We start from the raw sequence: 23,024 nt of genomic DNA, 5'->3' as shown, positions 1-23,024 counted from the left end.
CTCCACACAAACCACACATATAAACACAAAGCTGCCCGTTGTTAGCTCAATACAGATATTACATAAAAAAAATTCTAGCCAGAGATTTAGGTACTACATCAACAACGAACTTCAGCCTTAGCTAAATCGCTCCCTCCTAACATGAGTTCCTGTTGCCAAATCTCGCGAAAGTGTGTTGCTGAGATGTCTGATACAGGTCTTGAACAAGTTTATTTTTCTCCTGATCTGTCCGTCTGAAAAATGCCATTTTAGTGTCAGAATATTCTGAAGATATGTGGCTTCTGGGAATGGGCCGAATATTTACTTGCATGAATATGGGGGCGAAAGAATCTGTCATAATCTGAGATCACGTTGACTTTTCCCATTGACTCGTCAGACCGGCCGAAAACCTCCAAGTTGAAGTTGGGTCGTCTTGCTTGAAATCCCATCATCTTTGTACGCAACGACATAAATTAGACCACAGACCCCCAGGGTCCCCCATGTAAGATGTTTTGCTTTTAGATGTTTTATTACAGCAAGTGTATGAAACCCTGTCTGCCATTGTGTTACTTATGGATGGAATTATAGTGAAAATAAATTATTGCCCTTTTTGCTGGGGGTCCCGGGACCCCACTTTGAGAACCACTGTTCTAGGATGTGGTGCTCCAGTAGAAGTTGTAGGCTACATGGTCCCACACAGTTTATGTCAATGAAAAAAAAAATACAATTAACTGAATGCATACAAAATAAACACTTTTATTTAGAGAAAAGAAAAAAGGGTAATGCAGCCAAGAAAAAGGAACAACATTGCACCGCTGCAAATCATCTTGGAAATGTTTCTGGGTCCTTTGAGTGTGACCTTTACCTGTTAACCAGCATTATGGCTAGTCTGGCTGGTTCCTGGTGTCAGTGGAATGCTACATGGAGGATGCACGCCTCAGTAGCTGTTCAACAGGTCAATGTCCTCTACACTGAGAGCTGATGCAGAGAAACGTTTAGCTGGAGGGGTGTGATGCCAACTGTTACGCTTGTCTGACTGACGCTGCCTCTTCTTGACATTATACTGGGAAGGCTTTGCATGATCATTTGTTGTGGAAGGGAGCGGAGTCTCAGGACGACCTGTGCGATCGTTTGCTGCTGGCTTGTAGAAATGAAACCTCTCTCTCTCTTCTGCTTCTTCTTTCTCCGACACCAGCGGCTTTGCGTGCAGTACATCGCTGACAAACTTTTGCCTGCCAACTAGAGAATACAATCACGTCAAAGATTATTTTAAATTGTGTGTGTGTGTTTGATTGATTTGTTTTTATATTTTGCTTAACTGTAGCACTGGTTCGGTGTAAATAAAAAGTGCAGAACAAATAAAATGCATTATTATTACTGTTGTGTGATGATGATCAACCGGACATATAAATTAGCCTACTGTTACAATGCTAACGTAGTGTAAAATGGGAGAAAACTCACAAAAGCGAAGTGCCGATGTTCTTGACTCTTCAATCTTTTTCTGTTTTGGCATTTGTGTGCTACTTGCTTCCCACTGGTTTATAACCTGAAAAATAAACAAGTCAAAAGTTTGTTTATGAAGGTCATCAGTGAGATGTTAAAAACTACTAAACCTGCTACGTATAGAATAGAAGTATAGTGCCTATTTAAAAGAAAACATAGTTTACGTAATAATACGTATATTTCTAACAATATCTGAGGATGTTTACCTGCTCTGCCCAGCCTTCTGTGACACATCTTGAATGATCAAAGGTATCCAGCGGTTTCTCAGAATGAACAAGTCCCATCAGGTCCCACATGGTTTTCTTTACTACTGTGCCAATCTGGAGGCATGAAAGACATTCAGATCTCAACAATGCCACAAGCTACAGCAAAATTCCACTAGTTTTAACATGAGGGTTAATCAGCACTTATTGGCTGCCATGAAAACGATAATATAACCTTAATTTGAAAGAGGCCACGAAACTAGACTGAAAACTTACACTTAACAGTCGCTGGTGAACATATTCAACAAGTACATTTAGATCCCCCATTTTCAATTAATGTTTGGTCGAACGTTTTAGAACATAATTCTAGCATATAGCATTTTTATTGATAGGAGAGAACATAGTGGAGGGGATGCCATTTATAAGAGATAGTTGCCGTTTGGGTGAGCGGATCTACTTTTATTTGTATATACTAATTTTAGTGTACACCAAGAATGGAAATGCAAAATGACTAATTACTGCTTTATCATCTTAAAGGCAGGATGTTATTGAATCTGTTCACAAACTTATTAAATGTAAATTTCCAAGCTATTTTTGTGGCCAGCTACATCCGATCTTGGTGAGTAGTTCATGGTGGTCAAGTGTCAAATAACCCACATGTCAGCTGCAGTGGTAGCACTGTCGCCTCACAATAGAAGGTCCTGGGTTTGATTCCCGCCTGGGATGCTGTGGGCACTGAGGGTATGCCCCCCCCCAGCGCTATATAAGTCCTATCTATTATTATTATTACTGTCCAGTTGGGCTATCTCGTAAAAGGGCCTTTCTGTGTGCAGTTTGCAATCTATGTTCTCCCCGTGCTCCGCTGGGGTTCCTCCATACTTTACAACATCGGGTATGGACCCCCTACTGAAAACAAGCAGAAGATTGTCAGCTGACCAGCAACGACTATGACAGAAGTTGGTCCCCGGGAGCTGTATCGAAAAGCTGCCCACTGCTCCTGGCTGCCCTCCAAAGGAAGGGTATGCCAGGTCTGGGTCAAAATGAGCAGACTGTATTTCACCGGCCACCGTCAGAATGTGTGTGTGTGTGTGTGTGTGTGTGTGTGTGGCCCTGCATGCATGTGTTGTAATGGGTGTCATGTGACAATAAAGACAGGCTTGTCCGTCAGATTCAATCAATTAAAACTAAGTGGAATATTGCTTTAATGAAGCAACTGTCTCACCTTCAAATTGGTCCCCGATACATCAAGTTTCTGAAGTTTTGGGAGGCACGTGAGATATCTAATAGCTCTTTCTGAGATGGGGTTATCTGTGTAAGAAGGAGAACATCTCATAACTGATCAAAACAATTAAATATTGGTCATACACATTTGTATTCTTTCTATTGGGCTGGAATGGAACAAAAGCTTCTAATCCATTTACATTGTCAATATCAATACATGAATTGATGAGCACGTTTTAGTAACTGACAGGAGAGATCCAGGAATTGAAGACTGTCCAGCCCCTTCCTCAGCATCCTGATAGGTGCAGTTAATCTTTGAAGGCCCACATCTGACATACCGTTGGCTCCAATGGAAAGCTGAATCAGGCTACCGAAGAAAACAGACAGAAGAATGTTAACAGCATCCTTCATAATTTGCATTATATTCCTGATATAATTTCTTCAGGACTTGGAAGTCAGGTATTACCTGGCCAATGGGTCGGATGTTAGATGCTGGAAAATCTCGTGACTATCTCCTAGCCTGCAGCCAAACAGATCCAGAGACTTCAAACCATTAAATGTTTTGATTTCATCCATCCTCTCGTACAAGAGTGCAAACCTACAGAAGTTAATGGGACAAGAAATGTTAGGCGATGCTGTTCCCGGGCAAAGAAATATAGGCTTGAAATGTCACATATAAAATGGGGGCACCATAACAGACTTACCTATTTCGTAGACAGAGGGACCCAAGCACCATCTCCCCATAAGCATCATTGAATAACTGCAAGGCTCTCTGAGATATATCCGTGTCTAAAAATACATGTTTCTCGTCTGCTGCTGCAAAAAGTCTGTCTCCTATTTGTTCTGGGAAGCCGACCAGTGAATCCACATGGTGAATGTTGTCAGCTATGAATAATAGAGAGATGTCAAAGAGAGATTTTGCAGAGTATCTCAGACTTCCCTCAGCATTGTAGGTGAATCTAAAGTGTTCTTTTCTCAACACTAGAGGTCTTGTCCTTCTGCACGATGACACTGGCTTTGTCTCTGCAAGTACTATGTCATTGACACGACGAAGATGTCCTCTTTCTCGGACATAAATAGTGCCATTGCCCGGAGCAAGGTCGCACATTTTGACTGCGAAAATGACGAAAACGTCAATCAGCTCATAACGTAACCGCTATGCTGCAAAAAAAAGTTAGCTCACTGCTGCGGCTAACGTTTAGCTGACTGACTTACCGAGCTAAAACCTCTGCTAACAGGAACCAAACGCGAAGTCTATGCAGAAATAATATTTTCGTATCTATTATATTTACTTTCTGAATCTAAATCAATTGATTTACTGTTTACATGCAGCTTGCCAGGCGGTTCAACCACAGTTAGATTCATTCAACATGTGTAAACAAAGCTGCGTTCTATGAGCAAATATAAGAGCTAGCAAATATAAGAAGTTCCGGTGAGATTTTTCAAAAAATTTCAAAGTAAAAGAACGATTCTGCACAATTATAGAGCAGACAGGGGCGAATGAAAAATGATTATTTTCCACATTAAACTAATAAACTAAGCATTTAAATAAAGCTATACAATACAAACGATGTTTTCTGTATGACAATAACTGTTTCAATAACATTGAGAACTTTCTTCTCAGTATCTTAATAGATAAAAGCTGTTCACTGGAGTGCGTAGCCTTTACAAATTGGACACTGGACAGGTTTGTGTTCAGAGTGGGAGTTTGCCAAACATATGCACACACTCGGGTAGACCTCCTCTATGACATCCCACTCTCAGCTAAGGCCATTAGGAGTAAAAACAAATATGGCGGCCCATCAAACCCACCCAAACACACTACAGTGACATTTCTGGACAGCTTTTGAACAGTGGACACCCCCGTGTCCAAGATGTCGCCACAAACCATATGTGCACGCGCTCAGGGAGACCTCCTCTATGACATTCCACCCTCCGCTAAGGCCATTAGGAGTAAAAACAAATATGGCGGCCCATCAAACCCCATCAAACACACTACGGTGACATTTCTGGACAGCTTTTGAACAGTGGACACCCCCGTGTCCAAGATGTCGCCACAAACCATATGTGCACGCGCTCAGGGAGACCTCCTCTATGACATCCCACCCTCCGCTAAGGCCATTAGGAGTAAAAACAAATATGGCGGCCCATCAAACCCCATCAAACACACTACGGTGACATTTCTGGACAGCTTTTGAACAGTGGACACCCCCGTGTCCAAGATGTCGCCACAAACCATATGTGCACGCGCTCAGGGAGACCTCCTCTATGACATCCCACCCTCCGCTAAGGCCATTAGGAGTAAAAACAAATATGGCGGCCCATCAAACCCCATCAAACACACTACGGTGACATTTCTGGACAGCTTTTGACACCGTGGAGCTCCGTAAACAAGAGTTCTTCCTGTTAGTATTGCATTTCAAAATAAAAGCAACATTTTACTAACTTTACCCAATTAATTTTTCACCCCGTTATGAGATGAATTAGCTGTTTAGTCATATACATGCAATACTTATTTAAATGTTTTAGCATTTTGAAATCTTGGGAATGTCTAAGTGAACTTTTATTTTGATGTTAGTAAGCCGAATGCAAGTATGAGGAAGTTCACGTCACGTCATTAGCTAACGCTAGTAGCTAACGAGTAGGCTACTCTGCCCAAGGCAACGCTAAGCTAACTGAGAGAAGTGACATGATTTTTGGAACATAATCAGGTACAACATCCATTGTCATAATAATTGAACCAAAATTATAGACTGAGTTTTTACAAATGGGACTGTTGCTATTTTCAAGAATAGTAACTATAATGGACTGTCTCTGATAGTAGTTTAGCTAGCTAGCTGTCAGTTAGCTAAGCTGTTGATGACGTGCTGTCAAAAGTAAAAAAGTGTTTGCTAGCAGCCAACTTCAAGTGTTGGTCATGTTACGTGTTGACAACCTATTCTCTTGTATTGTTTGTAGTTTAACGTTACTTAATTTAGCGTTAAAACTAGCATCGACATATAGAGAGGGAATGCAATATATAATATATTTTTCTGTCCTTCACAGCTACTTAGCAAGTTGTTGCTATACAATTTCTGGTGAGATTTTTGTTGTCATACTGTCAGTGAGTCCTTATAAATGGCGTCGACAAATGATCACTTTCAATTTCAAGGTGGGTTTAACACTCTCTCACTCTCTCTCTCTCTCTCTCTCTCTCTCTCTCCCTCTCTCAGACTCAGACACAAACACACACCATCTCATGCTGAATAGTTCACTTTCATACAAGTGTGAGATTGTGCATAGACTTTGTGATTTATTTATGTATTTATATTTTATATTGTCATTTTTCCATTTATCCACATCATGATCTAAGAATTTGAAGAGGCTGGTAATCTGTTGGGAGCCAACAAGGATGCAACCACCATCAGCATTGAGGATGAGGATATCAAACACACTGGGATGACTCCTGAGGGAGATGACGACCCACTTGCTGATGATGACAAGACAGAGGTGAGGACAAGGCATTGTTTTACTGAGTGTTCTTAAAATGGCTTTAACTAACTTTGCTATGAATACTTGAGATTTATGTTGTTTTCCTTTCCTTCTTCTTTCCCCCCCCAATTAAAGCTTCTCTCTGGACAGAAGAAAAGTGCCCCCTTTTGGACGTTTGAGTACTACCAAACATTCTTTGATGTTGAGACCCATCATGTAATATACTTACTACTTCTTTTTAATCACTTTATGAACCAGTATTTTCACACATATCCTTGAGTACACAGTTGTGTTACTAACATTTCTTCAGGTGAAGGAAAGAATCATGGGATCAGTGCTGCCATGGCCTGGGAAAAACTTCATTCATCTTTACCTTCGCAGAAACCCGGATCTCTATGGTTAGCACTCAAAAAATTTAACATTCATGTTTTCTGGGTATAGAAAATATGGAAAATAACCATGGCAGAAGGCTGTTGTCTATTGGCTTCATATTTGTGATGAAAGCTGCTTTGTAGAAAGTAAATGGGTGCAGTAATGCTTTATATGTGTGCTTTTAGGACCATTCTGGATTTGTACTACTCTTGTGTTTGCCATTGCCATCAGCGGAAACATATCCAACTTCCTGGTGCACCTAGGCAAACCACAGTACAAGTATGTGCCAGAGTTTCGAAAAGGTAAGTGCAACTTTTCTTTCGTGTTCATGATAGCCTGAGTCGTGTTGCAGGTACGAGGAAACCGTAAATTTAACTCTTCTTTTTTTAAATTTGCTGTGTTCACAGTGACCATAGCTGCAACAGCGATCTATAGCTATGCCTGGCTGGTTCCTCTTGCCCTCTGGGGTTTCTTGCTATGGCGAAACAACAAGATCATGAACTTGGTGTCCTACTCCTTTATGGAGATTGTCTGTGTCTACGGATATTCCCTTTCTATTTACATACCTGCAGTGGTAAGAACTGAAATGTTTTGTGTTATAATGCAGAAAATGTAAAATGTAGATTTACAATCTTGACTATCAAGGAATATTCATTTTTCCCTACATCATAAAGACATTTAGAGCATTGATTGTGAATTGTTGTATTATTAATGACATGAAACAAGTTATCTTAAAGTACTATTGTTTTCTAAACCAGGTTCTGTGGATCATCCCATATGAATCGGTGAGGTGGTGTTCCATTGTGGTGGCGCTCTGCCTCTCTGGCTCAGTTCTGGCGTTGACTTTCTGGCCTGCAGTCAGGGATGATAACCCGAGGGTTGTAATAGCAATCATGTCATCCATTGTGGTCCTCAATATGCTCCTGGCTGTTGGTTGTAAGGTAATTGTCCATATGAAGACATTGGTCTGCTATAACTGCTGCTTTCATATAATTTTCCTCATGGAATGAACTCTTATTGAAAGTAAAGCTGTTTGAGGAAATAAGATACAGCAGTCAGTGTGCTTTGCCAAACCACATCTTGACTGACCCAGTTGACTTCAGCTGCCTGTGCCTGCCCATCGTGGCATAGATAACAACAATGATTGACTGAACGCTCATTTGATTCCAATGACCTGAGTAGCACGTCCTTGTTTTGTCCCAGCTGCCTGTGGTCAACCTTGGACGCCATGCTACACTGCCATTTTTCTGTCTTTGCCCGTGTACGTGTCTGTCTGTGAAGTGATTATCTCCGATAGTGTCGAGATAGTGTCCCCGGGGACAGCTACCACAGTAGCGTGGTCGCTTACGGATGTGAAAAACAGCCAGTCAGTGCACTTCCTGATGTGCAGTCAGTCAGTGCACTTCCTGGTGTGAATACTGTCAGAACCACAGGGGGATCTTATGTCTGGTTCCATCCATGTAATTAGTCAACCTAAGTAGTTAGTGACGGGCTAACCAAGATGAATGTATTGTAGGAGTGCTGTATTTTTCCTAACACAGGCTTTCCCTGTTTGTAGGTTCGTTTCACACTCACTCACAGACTTGTTTAAGTTGTTTATCTTTTTAGTTTTTCATAATGCTAGTAAAAAATATGTTTATATGCAAAAATATGTTTCACACTGCTGCTTTGCCAGGTTCACTCATGTTCACTTTTCTTGTTTTGTACCCCCCCGGCCCCCCTTTTTTTGCAGGCCTATTTCTTCAGCAAACCAGAACCTGACAGTTCACCTGTCAACCTGACAGTGACCAAGGGACCATGATCACAGACCATCCATCTTTCACTTGAAAGCCTTTCTTTGTCTAAAGGTAGACAGTTAGTGTAACATAATCTCTTATGTTTGAGCCAAGATCTTGTTGTTTAAATGCGGTAAAAACTGATTGATGTAAGGTAACATTGTACCACCATATACATTTTCATGGCCATTTCTTATTCACACTCAATTATGTGAAGAATGATAGCTGTTTAGGATAGTGGTAGCTCTAAATGTTGGTCCCATTTCACTTCAGTGACCGTGTCATGGAGTGTATTGCCAGCCTGGTGGTGTAGAACATCTGACACCGGACTTGTGCGACATGATTTCTGCTTCCCAAAACAGGTGTTATTCTTTTTTTTTAAATTGTAGGTTCTCCTGTTGCCTTATTAGAGAGAATCGGGTTGCTGTACTGGTGAGGTCATGGGTCGTTTGGATTTCACCTCCAGTTGGCCATTCTGTCTTAAGCCATTAAAACCCTGCTTGGTCCAAGTGTGACCTCTGGAAATGAACACTGGGAGCAAGTATGTTATTTCTAATGGGATGGGTTCTTCTAAACTCCCTTAAAGATATATGGGGTATGGTGTTACTGAGTAGAAAAGACCTCTTGGGTATGGTATATTATCCCCCTAATAGTTCTCATGTTAAAATATTTAGATGACCAGGCTTGGTGGTAATGTTTACTGGATCAAAGGTGTTTTGTATGTTTTTATTTTTTATACAAGTTGAATCCTCTAATTGGAGATGGCTAGTGTGTGCTGTGTACATCCAGTATAAGCATACAAAAAAAGATTGATTGTGTGCACAACACATTTTGTTGTTATATTATTATTATTATTATTATTATCATTATTATTAGTACAACTGAAAAGACCGGAAAAGTGCCCTCAATTGAATGCCAAAATTCCATTTTTACTTTACAAGGGATTTATAACTTGTGTAACTATCTTTTCAAGACTATTTATTTTTATAGTCAGGCATTGCATCTGATAAAAATGTATGGGTTTAAACTTGTTAAATTTAAAGTGTTTCATGGGGAAAAAAATAAAACAAGCTGTATGTGGGACCCAAGACTATCTGCTGTTATTACAATGATGAATTAACTTTACAGCCAACAACAGTGTTCCCCCCCCCCCCCCCCCCTTACTGAAACTTAAACTGAATGAACATTTAAAAGATAATTGAAGAGAAAATAAAAACTAGGAAACCCTTGGTGGAACAGTGAAGACTAACTGAAATTAAAAGCAAATTTGAAAATGTTATAAAAATATAAATGAAGAAAGAAAAAGAAAATAAACTACAGTGACACATTGGTGGGACCAAATTATATGACTGCAGTGTTTTTTGTTTACATAGCCTAATTATACAATTTGAATAAATTGTATCTGGCTTAGTGTATGTCAGCTGTAATGGGCTGCTGTTCTAGAAAATATTTTCACTTCCAATTTTGAATTAGTATTGTAGGATAGACTTTAGTAAATAGAACAGTGTTTCAAAGTCTCCAAACAATGAACACTAATCACAATAGGCTGCAGGACAGGCTACTATAGATTTCCCTACAACAACGTGTTGTTGAAATAGCAGCTACAGTAAATGTCAATAATGAATGCCAGTCCCACCTTTGAATAAATTTGAAGCAGTTGGCACGACAACCTTCACATCAACCGTAGTTGAACCAGGCTGGGACAGGAGACTCCTTTATAATGAGCTCTTCCATGTTAATGCAAGCCAGTGCATCTCTGCAATTTGGCACTTTAAATATTTAAGGGAGAGATTGTAACTAATAGGCATGCAACTAATTGCAGCATCTAAAGAATATCACCTAACTTTAAAAGTGGACTTTTGGCTGCTGCTGCTGTTTCACCAACACATTAATCTAAACTGTCTGGAAAGTTTTATGGTAATCTACAATGTCGTCTTGCTTCTGAGATCAGCTCCAGTGGAAAATGTTATTTATAGCCCATTACTACACTGCAGCCTGATGTCAGCACCTTACCACATGAGCAACCTTGGTCAAGTGAAGGTTTTGAATAATTTCCATTGATAAAAAGGGTCAAGTATTTAGTTTAATTAACATAATAGAGAGAAAAAATTGTGTCACTTGAAACTGTGTCAATGGGATAGTGGCGCCCTAATTAATGGTCATTCTAGCCCCAGCTTTGAGTTACACAGGCTCTGGCTCTCGAACAGATAACCCTGCTAGAGAAATGCCACCTGCTTCAGTCCCAGGTAGGCAGGCAGCAGCTCTTGTTTATCAAGTGGATTTATCAATGGTATGCTGAAGGAGGACTTTTTTAAGAGCTTGTCAGTTGTAATGCTTGTCATTTCCATGGGATAGTGCTTTTTTGATTTTTATTGTTTTTATATTGTGATTTGGAAACTTGAACGCAGCATGGCAAATGGCAAACCTGAAAAAGTGTCCAAATTTGAGACGTTAAAACTTTTGGAGAAATGCAGAAAGGAGAGAGATGATGCCATGCACAGAGAGAATGTTGTCAGAGAAAAACTTAGACAGTATGAGTCGAGGATGCGTTCAACAGAGGCTCTGAAACAGAAACTGAAGACCTTGACTGTGGACAATAAGGAGCTGAGGAAACAAGTGAAGATTCTCCGTGCTGAGATTGGACTTGAGTCCAATCCTAAATTCAATGGGAAAACCACAAAGGACCTCATCAAAGACCTGCATGACAAAGACCTTCAGTGCACATCCTTGGTGGAAAAGGCCGGGAAACTGAGTTTGACCATTGATGACATGACATCAGAGTTGGCAAATACAGTCACCTCTAAAACACTTTTAGAAGATCAAGTGCAGTCATTGCAACAAAATCTTAAGGACATGACAAATAATCAGCGGCGTTTGCTGAAGTTGTGGGAGGATAAGAAGGGACAGAGGGAGCAGCTCTCTCTCCCTGCAATCTCTCAACAGAGACCTGGACAGAAGCCAGCAGTTTCAAAAGCAGTTCAAACTGAGATGTCCATCAATGCATCCCAAAAGCTCCCGGTCAATGCATTTGAGACCAAGCCTTTTCGTCGAGATACTGAAAAGAAGGGACTTCTGGATAAACACAGTTTTGCAACTTTGGGAAATGGCACTCATGACAGGAAATCTTTCATGCATGATGAAACAATAAACTAAAGGAATTCAGAACTGGCCTGACTTGTTGACTGATAGAGGAGCTGCTTTATGGCTTGGCTATAATAACATTTGATTGATTGGGGCCTTATGTAATTTGATCTGTGACAACGTAGCTATATACAGTATACTTTTTTACCTTTCAAATGTAGTCTAATTTGATGGCAGATGCTTAAATCAATTGACTATTTAAGTGAATAAATATTTTGTTGACTATTATGCTTTATGAGGTTGAGCTGTTAAACCAAGAAGATTACAGTGGCTATGTAGACTAGACATATTTTGCCAATTAGTTCCAATCTCTATAATTTTACATCTATATTTATAATTATACCTAGATTTTTTTCAAGCTCGTTTTAACAAAACCTTATTTCATAAATTCATATACTGTGTGATCTGACTGTGAAGACCAGGGAGCAGGCAGTAGGATGGACAACGTTTGATCGGGGTCCTACAGAGGTCCTTTGAATGCATGTGGCGCGCAATATGGGCAACAGAAGTTAGTTTTGAAGCAAGGAGGATATTTTGTATACGGTGTGGCACACCATTCATCCCAACAACATGTTTTCTGATGAGCAAAGTTGTTGGTTTGTTCGCAAGGTAAGTCTTCAAACCTCACATTCCCTGAAGAAGCAACATTTTCTCTGATGCCCAAGCGTGCTAACGTTAACTGGATTTATGCTAACAGCTAGCTAACAACGTCAGTTGAGCAGAATGTCAAAAACCCTTCACCTTTGTTGGTTATTGTCTTTTTAAGATGTTATACATCTTCATATATGTAGTAGTAACTAATCAACGTAGCATGTATTAACATCAGTGGGTGATTGTCTTGTCATCATGGTCATGGATAATGTTACAACAACAATATAACAAGCTGTATTGTTTAGGTGATTTGCTGGAGAGCTGCGGCTAGCATCGCTTGGGCTGTCTTGTTGCTGCCACCCACCACAGCAGTTTTCCTATTCCTCAGCAGGTTCAGTCTGCTCCACCCCATCCAGTGGATATCAGGTCAGTTCACTGAGTTCAAACAGGGTTCAAATATCTTCTGTACAGTATGTTCGTGTCAAGCTAAGCTTACTGTAGGCTTTGTTTGCCCTCTCTACAGAATGTCTGATGCTCTTAACGAGTGCCAGTGTCATATTCTCCTCCATCCTCCTGTGCGGAGTGGTCCTGATAGTTGGGTTCTTAAACCTGGAGTATTATACAGGTGAGTGACGGGAGAGAACAATACAGAAACCAACTAAAGTGGATTGAGTAATGTTGGCTCATTGAGGATGTTGGTGTTTAGTAACAGTTTCTCTTCAGGGAGGCTGCAATGCCTTTTGTACAGTTGTTAGGCCTGGTCGAGTAATTTGATTGGACAGGAGGCATTCCATGACTGCTGCTGATATACAACAGCACTGGAATGTTTTTAATATGTATCACTCCACTTTACATGTGCTCTAATATATATTAAGTACCTTTTTAATAAACTAGGCATCTTGCGCGCTACACACGCTCAATTCCTAGGCTCGCCCACTGCGCAGGCTCCCCCATCCCCGTCCAGAATCCTGAGGGAACTGTATTGGCGGAGACAAATTCAAAACAAAAATCACAATCTGTTCTCTCAAATTACGAGTACTTGACAAATAGCTAACTGATAAAAGTGATATCACACTCGTTAATGCTGTCATACTCACAGCCATGTTGATGCAGTATAACAGCACTCCATCTCGTGTGATAGGGACACTGACTAGTTTTTCGGTGGAGTGTCCCTCTAAGTAGTAATTGGGACAGTGTAAAATGAGTTTAATACGTTTTTGTAGTGACACTTTGGTTTTCTGTTTTCTCCTAAGTGATCCCATCTATTGCATGTTCAAAAATCGCCCTGCTGTGTCAGCTGCTCCACCCTCGTCAGTTTGTCAGCTCCCTGCTCCACTGTGTCATGGGGGTAATAGTGGCTTGGTGTTGTGCCGTCACCATTGGGGGCCGATATCAGACTCTCGGCTACCCCTGCACTCAGGATGATGGGTAAGCAGCTACATAACTGCACTTTATTGTTTTTCTGTGGTAAGGGCTTCAGCTGAACAGTCACGTGACGTCTCCTGCCCTGGAAGAGAGTTCCCTATTTATTTATTTGTTTGTTTGTTTATTTGTTTATTTTTATTTTTTGTGTGTGAAATGTCTATGGAGAAAATGAATGGGGAACTCTTCTGGGGCAGGAGACGTCACGTGACTGTTCAGCTCTATAGTCTAATTTCCTCAATTTGTTTTGAACGCAATGGCAGTTCCTCTCAGATGTGCCTGAATGAATACCACCTCATCCTGTTGCTGGCCGGAGCCTTTGTTGGCTGCAGCCACAGTCTATTGGGCGTGATCCACAACATGAATTATGTGTCCTTCCACACTGTTCAGGTATGTTATCAATTTACTCACTTACCTGGCTGAAGATTTACAAATGGAGAATACCAGTGTCGTTTAGAGTTAGCCGCTTTACTTCCATCTACGTCTACCTTTAAATTGACTGCTGTCATGAATAACAAAGCTTCTCCACATAAGAAGACATAGATGAGACAAAGTTTGTAAGACAAGATGTTTTTGAAGAAATATTTCCTGGTGGAGATTTGCATTTTCTCATGTGGGTCAGGTCAGGTCAGGTGAGGTGACTGACGGTGAGCAGAGCATAATGTAATGTGCGTACTGGTATGAAAGCACTCAACTCACTCTGGCACAATGAAATAATTCTACAACAGATACAAAACCAAATGAAGTCTTCGTGTTTATATTGATATAGTATCCAGGTCTTTGGAATTGGAAAAAAGATCACCAATATCCAGCTTTGAGTGACAGTTTATTGTTGGTGTTGACCTTTATTCAATGCCATTTCTCTCTTTTTCAGCAATACAAGTACCTTCGCTTTAAGGGATCTCTACCCTTGGTGGTGAAATACAGTGCCACCCAAGCACTTTACTCTGTCAGGAACTACCTTGTCTTATATTTCTTTGTAGGTAAGTGACCTCTGTTCACAATCAGCTGTTAGTCATAGTTTGTCACGGTGCACGAGTGACTTATTGATGAGGTCGGGTGTCTTGCTCTATTAGCAGCCTGAGGTCATGGGGTGTGGCCCTAATGGCTGTGAGCTAAAGGCAAGATTAAAAGGAAAATGTGACGGGCCCGTCGCTGTCATAGGGCTCCTAGACAACAATCTGCCTGAGGAGTTTAGCCCACTAAATCAGTATCTTCTTAAAAATCACTTTTATTGATCTGCTTTTCTGTAATCATCATTTTTTATTAATTGTTCTTGAACTTTTTATGTTCTTGCGTTGCTTTTATGCATTTTGTTTTGCAACTCTGCACTTTGTGATAGTGTTTTGAAATCCCTATACAAATATATTATTATAATTAATAACAGGATATGTTCCAAGAACATGGATCTGTAAAACACTGGGTCTTCATTTGAACACGTGAGTATGGCTTCTGATTTCCATATGATTAAAAAAAAAAATCTAAGTAGTCTGGTATTGCTTCACACTGCTGCCCTTCTGAAGTCATTTTAAAGCAGTACAGTAAATGTATTGTGAATGCACCATGTAATCTCTCCCTGCAGCTCTCTGCACCCTCTTGACACCATAGCCGGACTGCTGGACTTCTCCCTTCTCTACCACCTATGGATCAGTGGCTCCTTCCTCCTTCTCACATGGTACACCACTCTGCTGCTGTTCAGGATCTTTGTCACTGAGGTATGTTTATGTGTTACCTGGCATTGCAGATGATTTTCATCTTGTATATTCAGAGGCGCACACACGAAAAATAACTCTACTAACATAACCAAAACAATCATGGAGGAGGGGCATTTATCTTTCCTCACCTTTTCCTCATTGATAATTGCTGGTCTCTGTTCAGATTTTAGTTAACAACACACACTTGGGGACTTTTGCTTGACTACATTTGAGCTGTAATATGAAAACATTTGCAATAACAGGCTCAGAAGCAAGAGATTAAAGTCCTTAACCCTCACACAATATAAGATCATCTGTACCAACTGTCCACAGCGACCCAAAACTAGCATGGACTCAGTCCAATTGTGAGAATCAGTTGTGATCGCCAAATCATCGTTATAATTGGCCTAAATATAAGACAAGTCCCATTTGTCTCATTTAATGCTTACGGCACTAGGTGGCAGTGTTGTCATTCCTATGCATGTGTCTGAAGGACACATTAATTGGATCATATTCATCCATGGTGAATGTTTCCTGATCATCTAAAACAGGGGTCTTCAACCTTTTTCAGCCCAAGGAGGACCCATTGGTTGATAGAGCAACAGAGCAAAATAAAATTGTGTTCCATTTTAAGGGTGGCCTATAATAGAGTACCGCAGGGATGACATATTTTTGTAGGCGGAAGTCCCGGACATGTTGGATCTTACGGGGAAAAGTCAATGGGGTTTTAGAATGGGGACTTCACTTAAATGCATAAAATAAGGTCTGTGGTTAACAAAAGTTTATGGGAGTGGTCATTTGGGTTCCCCCACACACACACACACTTCCCCATATTATCCTTCCCCCTGCGTGGCAGGCACACCCACGCGTTACCCGCAGACTCCGACAAGTGCTTAATGCACTCATACTGTTATACACTTACACACACTCAGGCATACACACAACAGTGCACTTTTTATCACAGTCATCTTAAGGACCGCAATGGAAACAAGCTGTTAGCTTTATTGCGTTTTTTTATCCTTTTGATAATGGTGGGCCTGTGCATGTATATACTGTATGTATACACTGTTTGTTCATTATCAATAAAGAACTCAATCAATCAAAAAAAACACAAGTGATCAGGTGAAATTGTATTTGTGATACCTTGCCTAATAGATGGCCTCTTATCTGTAGGTGTACAGTTTTCCTGTGCAATCATCTTTTACAGAGGAGTCTCACCAGTGTCTTCCCAAAGTTCTCACTGGCAAGCAGCCAATAATATTGAAGGTAAATAAAACACAAAGAGACAATAATTCTCTCAAATTGCCACTTTTTTGTGTGCTTGCTGATCAACAGATATTATTGTGACATGCCCTTATCCCAATTTTAGTTTTTAGCACTGCAGGACTTGGCTCTGCTATCGGAGCATTCCCCAGCACGGCGCCTTGAGGTCTTCAGTCTCAGTCAGCCAGGTCTGTTATTGTTTTCAGAAAATCCGATGCTTACATGCCAGTTCTTCTTCCTGTTTTTCCTGTGCAAAATAAATCTGTCTCACAAAAGTAAAAGCCATTGGTTATGTTCATTCCCGTAGGTGAGATTAATATTTCTCTGTCTTTCCCAGGTGGCCACCCACATAATTGGAACGCCATCAGTATGGAGTGTCTGTCTCTGCTGTCTGATCTGACCCAGAGACTTATAGCCCACCATGACACTGTAGCAACCAATGGCAGGGTCAAATCCCAGTCTACTGGGAGTGACAAGACGTCGACCTCATCTGAGAGCTCAGGTACATTGCTAGTGGTTGATATTAGCCAAGACTTTTGGATCAGTGTCCAAACATGTTACCATGCTTTGAAATGTTCTAAAATGCTTTCAGCTATGATGCATATGAATATTTGATGTACGGTAGTTCTATCATTTTTATATAATTTCACCTATTCCAGTATCTGTTGTTGTGAATAATAATCAGAGTGTGATAGAGCCTAGTAACTAGTAGTCTTGTCCAGTTACCACTATAAGGTTTGGAAAATATGGCTAAAAAAAGAAATAAACGTGTTTGTAATTGTTTTAAGACCCCTCAGCTGTAAGTAACCCCCCCCCCCCCCCCCCTCCTCCTCCTTTTTAATCTTAAAAGCGACCTCAGGTACACAAGATGTGATGACCCCCAGGCCCTCTGGTCTCCTCAGAACCCCCGCTTCAGTCTTCCGCCACTTGTCTGTTGGCGGCCCGCTAAGCCCACTGACGGCGCCATTCACCCCTGACCTGGACAGCCCCTACTCCTCCCCGGCCCTGCGCCGTCTCACCGGCCCAGTGGAGCAAGGCTCGCCGTGGCACGGGACGGTGCAGAGCCCACACATCATGAGGAGGGGCCCGAAACTCTGGTCCACCTCCACAGGTGAGAGGGAACTAGTGAAGGTTGTAAGGGAACATAACTGGAACTGTAGGCTCTAACCTTAGGGTTGTCAGAAGTCTCACAGCAACTACTGCCTGCAGTGTGCACCATCTTGGGAAGAGTCATTGGACACATTGAAAGCTATTGGCTGAACATATTCCTTTTGGCTGGTTGTACACATTGTGATGCAGTCAGTGGCAAACATTTCACTTGGTATTTGTTTGTTGTCGTGACTTCTTTTTCGTAATTTTGAGAATGCCAGAACATAACGGTGAGATGCGTCATTCCTCCAAGTAATTGTCCAAATCTGATTAGCAGTGTCTGAAACAGACGAATGAATGAACAATTGGATGCAGAGACCAGTCATAGGTCACAATGAGTTAGGATCTTGAAGTGCCAGCTCAGTTATCAAAATCAAAATCAGCAATCTCATGGTAAGTTGACCAGATGCTATGTTTAGCTAGCAAACTCCGAGCATGTAAACACAACCAGCGAACTGGATCAGTGATGATGCTACGTCCCTTGCCATATGGAACTGATATTGCAATGCAGTCAACAGGACCACAGACAGCTCTCCATGGTGCAAGGGATAGTTGCATCAGATCCTGTCTATTGGTTAATATAAATGATCATTGGTGTGTCAGTATCAAGCTTACTGGATGGTTCCCATTTGTGACGCAGTATCTCTATTGGTGCAGATTCACAGGCAAACGGCAGTCTCCTGCTGTCCCCCGCCTCAGTACCCAGTCCCACACCAGCAGCCTCCAAGCCCAGCCTGCTGGCCCAGTTCCTCCAGAACAGAAAGGAACAGGTACTTTGTCCTTGCAACAACCCACAATCACAATATAGATACTAGACTACTCATAGAAGACATTGTAGTACGTATGTGTTCATTATGTGACAACCTAGTCTCACAAGCAAAACAATGTAAAATGTTGTGTTTCTACGCTTAATTGTCCCATTCAGGTTAAACATTTCTTGGCAAAGCGGGTGCTGATAATGTATTTGTGTAACAAGGTAAGGTTGTGTGGCTCGTGCATGCTGTCTCTCTTAGGCTGGTGAACACTGAGTGGCTCACTGCATGCTGTCACCTGGCACGATTTTCACTCGGTTTTAACAAATGTAACAACCTTGCTGGCATCACAGATGTTTCCCATCACGAGCCAGGTCAGGCATGCAGTCACTCAGGAACGCTTAGTGAGGTGATGCGCTTTGTCAGATGGCCTCTAGAGGGAGCGCCACGCTTCTGCACAGGATCTGGGCTTGTTAAGTTAACCCTCGTTTTGGACCTAAATTGTGCAGGCATAAATATTTCAGTTGTGGTTAGGTCAGTTGTTTTTCCACCTATCCAGCTGATAAATTTAGCCCTACTAATTACTTTAAAAGCCCAAATCAAGGAGTCATGTATCTTGACAGTAACTTGACTACTATAACACCAAAGGTGTTCAGGGTAATCAAATCTTGACAAATCCGGTACCAATAGGGGTAAACACTCCCTGGCAAAAGTAGGGTTGGGTACCGAAACCCGGTACCACTAACCACTGGCACCGAATTGCATCTAATTGCAATGCAGGTTTAGGTGCCTTGTTTCGGTGTCATGGGCCAAGCTGCCGAGTGAAATATCCGCCCTCCGATGTGGCCACAACTGAGATGCCTTGTCCGTCACAATTTCACAAGCTCTCCATCATACTTCAGTCATTTAAATTTGATTGATTACATGTATTGTGGTTATATTGAATCGTGAACCCCACACTGTGTATCATATCATGAGATAAGCATATTGTCCCATCCCTAGCAAAAGTACCGGTAGTACTGTTTTCTGTTATCAGATTTCCTCTTGGTAGAAATTCGTTTAGATTGGACTTTGCTTTCTGTAGCTTTTGTGGGGATCTTCCTCCCTAAGTGTACTATAGTGCATGTTGTAGTGTAAACTCACCAAAGCTGTTGTCTGTCCATCTAATAACACCAAAATCTGCATCCCTCTATTCAGTAGATAACTGCTACCAGCTAACCAGTTTGCCTCCTTATGAACCATAGATTACACTGATTCTATTCAATAAGATGAACATCGTCTCCCTTGCAGCTTCCGGAAGCCTCCAGTCAAGCCCTTTTCGCAGACAGCCAGTCTCACATCTGGGCACTAGAAGGTAAGAAGAGTTGGTGGTTCATCATTTTCATTTGATAAGAGTCCTACCTGTTGATGCCACATGCAAATTATTTTCTTGTATCTCCTCTATCTAGGGCTGTCTTACCTTGTGAAAGCGTCTTTCTCTGAAGACCAGTATGGCGTGGTACAGACTGCACTGCCCACTATTCTCAGTAGCATGCTGTTCTTACAAGAGGTAAGCGGTCATGACTTAGTGCTTGTGGACGATACCTGGGGCACTTGAAACTGAAGACCTTAGGAAATGGACCAGGTGAATTGTACACTGCATTGGTGCCAGTGCTATCCAAATGTCTACCAACAGCAACTGCTGATGCTGTTTGGCGAGGGAAATGGGAACAGTTTCAAACATCGGACTACGATCAAATTTCAGTATCATATGTGTTGTATTCTACTGAGAATGTGAAATAGCATAGCATACTAATTTGTAAAAAGATTGAACTTATATACTATTCCTTGTGAACAGATTTTGCAGAACATTGAGCTTGCCAAGATGGTAGAATACATGTCAAAGGCAAGGCAGGGTGATGACTTTAATATGGTTTTAATAAAAAACAACACTTAATTGCCCTATAAGCTTGGAAAAATATAAACTCAAAACAAATCTGTTTCTGGGAAGCATTTTTCTTTGCTGTAGCAATTTCAAGTTGGTCAATCAGGTGAGAGGCACTAATGTATCTGTAACTGTGCAAAAGTTAATTTGAAAATGGAAAATTGTTCACTAGTGTTTTCTCGGTGCTCCGGTGGAGAGGTCAGGGGGCACCGTAGTTTTATTTACTCCAGTCATGACTGGAGTAGTTAAGTAAATACAACGATGGTGATAGTCACAGTTGCAGTGTTGTAACTAAAATCGATGTACAAAATATTTAATTCATGCGTTGACGTATGTGGATGTGCAGCGCAGCCTACGGTTGGTTGATGCTTGTGACTTCAGCTGTTCTGCCCCATGTGTGAGCGCACACTAGATTTCCCTTAGGCACGGATCTCAGGGCTCTGCGCTGCCTAAACAACACATACCGTAATTCCCCTAAGCAGTGTTCATTGCAAAAAGCATAACGCACAAAATGAACGAGAGCCCGGCTCTTATAGAGGTGCTTCTCCCGAGCTACTAAAAACTGAAGTTTCCTATGGGAGAGATGATTTTTGTGTTATATGCAAGTTTGAAGTACAATAAGGGTACAGGAATGTGTCTTGGTAGCATTGGTGCAGACTTGTACAGTACATACTAGAGTTGCAACAATTAATCGATAACCAATTAGTTGTCAACTATCAATTAATCGCCAACTATTTTGATAATCGATTTGAGTATGATTATTTCATTTTTTAAGGGGGGAAAAATCAATTCTCAGATTCCAGCTTCTTAAATGTGAATATTTTCTGGTTTCTTAACTCCTCTGACAGTAAACTGAATATCTTTGGGTTGTGGACAAAACAAGACATTTCAGGGCATCATCTTGGCTTTTGGAAACGGTGAATGATATTTTTCACCATTTTCTGACATTTTATAGAACAAATGACTAAACTAATAAATTAATCTAGAAAATAATCGACAGTTGCAGCCCTAGTGCATACTGTTAAACAAGAAACAGGAGCTTGCATACATGTCGGTGCAAGTGAATGATCTGCACATTGACAGTAACTATGTGCTCCTCGTCTTCAGGCAGTAGATCGTCATTTCAAGCTGCCTCATGCCTCCAGCAAGCCTGTCAGGTCCACCAGCAGCATGGGAGACTCCAGTTACAAAACGCTGCGCTTCGCTCTCAGGGCCACACTCAAGAGCGGCATCTACAGGATAACAACCACCTTCGGCGAACACTTAAAGTAAGGCTGCCTGCCATCATGTAGTTTTTCCACATAAGAAGCAATACATATTTGTGATGTCCAGCACACTATTTCTAAAATATTGTGTCTCCTCAGTGCTGTTCAGATGTCTGCAGAGCACCGAAAGAGATTGCAGCACTTTCTGGAGTACAAGGAGTAACACACGCCTGCACCGTGGCTTTTGTGCCTTCAGATTGTCATCAGCGTGATTGCAGTGTGTGTGTCCATTTGATTTCAAGTGTGGCGATAAGTGAAAGTCCATGACGGTGCCTCTTTTAATATTTATGTCGGCACTATGTCACGGGACATTGTGTCTGATAGGCTACATAACATCTACCACATGCATGGGGAGCAAGAATTCCCAAACATGCACTGCATAGAAACTGTAAACTGTCATCTCCTGCATTTGGGAGATGTGAACTAGCCTACTGGACTTTTCTGTACCCATTCCAAAAGAGGTCTAATTGGTATCACCAGCACATTGTATCAAGCTGATCATATTTGACTTTTGCTCATTGAGATGAGATGTAAAAGGGCTATTTGCATTGCCTTTTTAAAATTGTACACACATGCTCTTGGTTTCATACTTGCTATGCTGTTTTCTTGAATGCATTCTTTGGGATTTAAAAAGTATTCTGCATCGAGCTTGATGAGTAAGAGAGATGGTATCGAGACCAGCAGAAAATCATTTTTTTGCGTTATGAGAAGAGATCTCCACAAGGTCACAATTTTCAGAGCATGATCTTTGAGAGAGTGTTTTCATCCATCCTGTTTTGTTCCAAAAACAAGTCCAGAGGACTTAACTCGTTTACAGCTCTGCATCGGCTTGGGCTTCACTATTATAACCCCAAGCTGAACATTCACTTTAATCAAATTTACAGATGAGACGTTCTTATGTTTGTACAGGTTATCTGTGTTTTCATTTGTGTGGTAAAACAGCCAGATGTTTATATGGCTGTCGTTCATGTCAAAGATTTGGTGTGAGTGGTACAAGTATGGGGAATCGGTTTTGAATGTCACGGCCAACATGCATTGAGTTTGAGTGGCCACCCAGAGACTAGGTGAATAAAACTATTTTGTAAAGATGCATGTGTCAGATTTCATTGTTACACTAGTGAGAGAACAGTCCAGGGGTCTTATTTAAACAACTCTGCTTAGGTTGCCTACTAAGGATGAACTAAAAGAACGATTAACCTATCTAGTGACTGCACACAATTTCCTTGTTCAATTGATAATCGGGCTCATTTATATGCATCATGTGGTCATTTGCATTGACCATTTATGGTTGGATTGGGG

At 41.2% G+C, this 23,024-nt stretch overlaps 4 protein-coding genes across 5 annotated transcripts; 3 read left to right on the top strand and 1 right to left on the bottom strand.

The window, feature by feature from the left end:
- Positions 1–769: 769 nt before the first annotated feature.
- lrrc42 (leucine rich repeat containing 42) lies at positions 770–4,206 on the bottom strand. The gene is made up of 7 exons (XM_083658871.1): positions 3,611–4,206; positions 3,373–3,504; positions 3,155–3,273; positions 2,908–2,993; positions 1,689–1,802; positions 1,441–1,525; positions 770–1,218 (listed from the first exon to the last, which is right to left on the bottom strand). The coding sequence occupies exons 1-7, from the start codon at positions 4,012–4,014 to the stop codon at positions 917–919; spliced, it is 1,242 nt and encodes a 413-aa protein (XP_083514997.1). The 5' UTR covers positions 4,015–4,206; the 3' UTR covers positions 770–916.
- Positions 4,207–5,536: 1,330 nt separating this feature from the next.
- Positions 5,537–9,642, top strand: yipf1 (Yip1 domain family, member 1). The gene is made up of 9 exons (XM_083659236.1): positions 5,537–5,617; positions 5,952–6,057; positions 6,259–6,395; positions 6,513–6,593; positions 6,688–6,775; positions 6,935–7,051; positions 7,157–7,323; positions 7,508–7,690; positions 8,482–9,642. The coding sequence occupies exons 2-9, from the start codon at positions 6,024–6,026 to the stop codon at positions 8,548–8,550; spliced, it is 876 nt and encodes a 291-aa protein (XP_083515362.1). The 5' UTR covers positions 5,537–5,617; positions 5,952–6,023; the 3' UTR covers positions 8,551–9,642.
- Positions 9,643–10,933: 1,291 nt separating this feature from the next.
- Positions 10,934–11,677, top strand: LOC310796846 (uncharacterized protein; the record flags this gene model as incomplete). Its single annotated transcript, XM_083659075.1, has 1 exon — positions 10,934–11,677. One exon carries the CDS (start codon positions 10,934–10,936, stop codon positions 11,675–11,677), a length of 744 nt encoding a protein of 247 aa, XP_083515201.1.
- Positions 11,678–12,148: 471 nt separating this feature from the next.
- ndc1 (NDC1 transmembrane nucleoporin) lies at positions 12,149–22,784 on the top strand. 2 transcript variants are annotated; one of them, XM_083659548.1, is made up of 18 exons: positions 12,149–12,274; positions 12,562–12,682; positions 12,780–12,881; positions 13,510–13,684; positions 13,942–14,068; positions 14,553–14,661; positions 15,066–15,117; positions 15,261–15,393; positions 16,546–16,638; positions 16,742–16,823; positions 16,973–17,137; positions 17,486–17,746; positions 18,442–18,554; positions 18,710–18,760; positions 19,827–19,890; positions 19,985–20,085; positions 21,568–21,728; positions 21,825–22,784. In XM_083659548.1, the coding sequence occupies exons 1-18, from the start codon at positions 12,236–12,238 to the stop codon at positions 21,886–21,888; spliced, it is 2,013 nt and encodes a 670-aa protein (XP_083515674.1). In that variant the 5' UTR covers positions 12,149–12,235; the 3' UTR covers positions 21,889–22,784. The 2 variants fall into 2 exon arrangements, with proteins under 2 accessions (XP_083515674.1, XP_083515675.1); XM_083659549.1 differs by lacking the exon at positions 18,710–18,760.
- Positions 22,785–23,024: the final 240 nt, after the last annotated feature.

This window comes from Poromitra crassiceps, assembly GCF_964638095.1.
Source record: "Poromitra crassiceps genome assembly, chromosome: 23".
Lineage (NCBI taxonomy): Eukaryota > Metazoa > Chordata > Actinopteri > Beryciformes > Melamphaidae > Poromitra > Poromitra crassiceps.
The sequence above is the reverse complement of the archived record's forward strand: the minus strand, read 5'-3'. Positions and strand labels throughout refer to the sequence as shown.

Coding starts and splice junctions, on each gene's coding strand:
- yipf1 (XM_083659236.1), top strand. CDS start 6,024: ATGGCGTCGACAAATGATCACTTTCAATTTCAAG. Junction 6,058..6,258: donor TGATCACTTTCAATTTCAAG/GTGGGTTTAACA, acceptor TCATGATCTAAG/AATTTGAAGAGGCTGGTAAT. Junction 6,776..6,934: donor CAGAAACCCGGATCTCTATG/GTTAGCACTCAA, acceptor GTGTGCTTTTAG/GACCATTCTGGATTTGTACT.
- ndc1 (XM_083659548.1), top strand. CDS start 12,236: ATGTTTTCTGATGAGCAAAGTTGTTGGTTTGTTCGCAAG. Junction 15,118..15,260: donor CTGGGTCTTCATTTGAACAC/GTGAGTATGGCT, acceptor CTCTCCCTGCAG/CTCTCTGCACCCTCTTGACA. Junction 20,086..21,567: donor GCATGCTGTTCTTACAAGAG/GTAAGCGGTCAT, acceptor CCTCGTCTTCAG/GCAGTAGATCGTCATTTCAA.
- lrrc42 (XM_083658871.1), bottom strand. CDS start 4,014: ATGTGCGACCTTGCTCCGGGCAATGGCACTATTTATGTCCGAGAAAGA. Junction 3,505..3,610: donor TCCCTCTGTCTACGAAATAG/GTAAGTCTGTTA, acceptor TAACTTCTGTAG/GTTTGCACTCTTGTACGAGA. Junction 3,274..3,372: donor ACATCCGACCCATTGGCCAG/GTAATACCTGAC, acceptor TTTCTTCGGTAG/CCTGATTCAGCTTTCCATTG.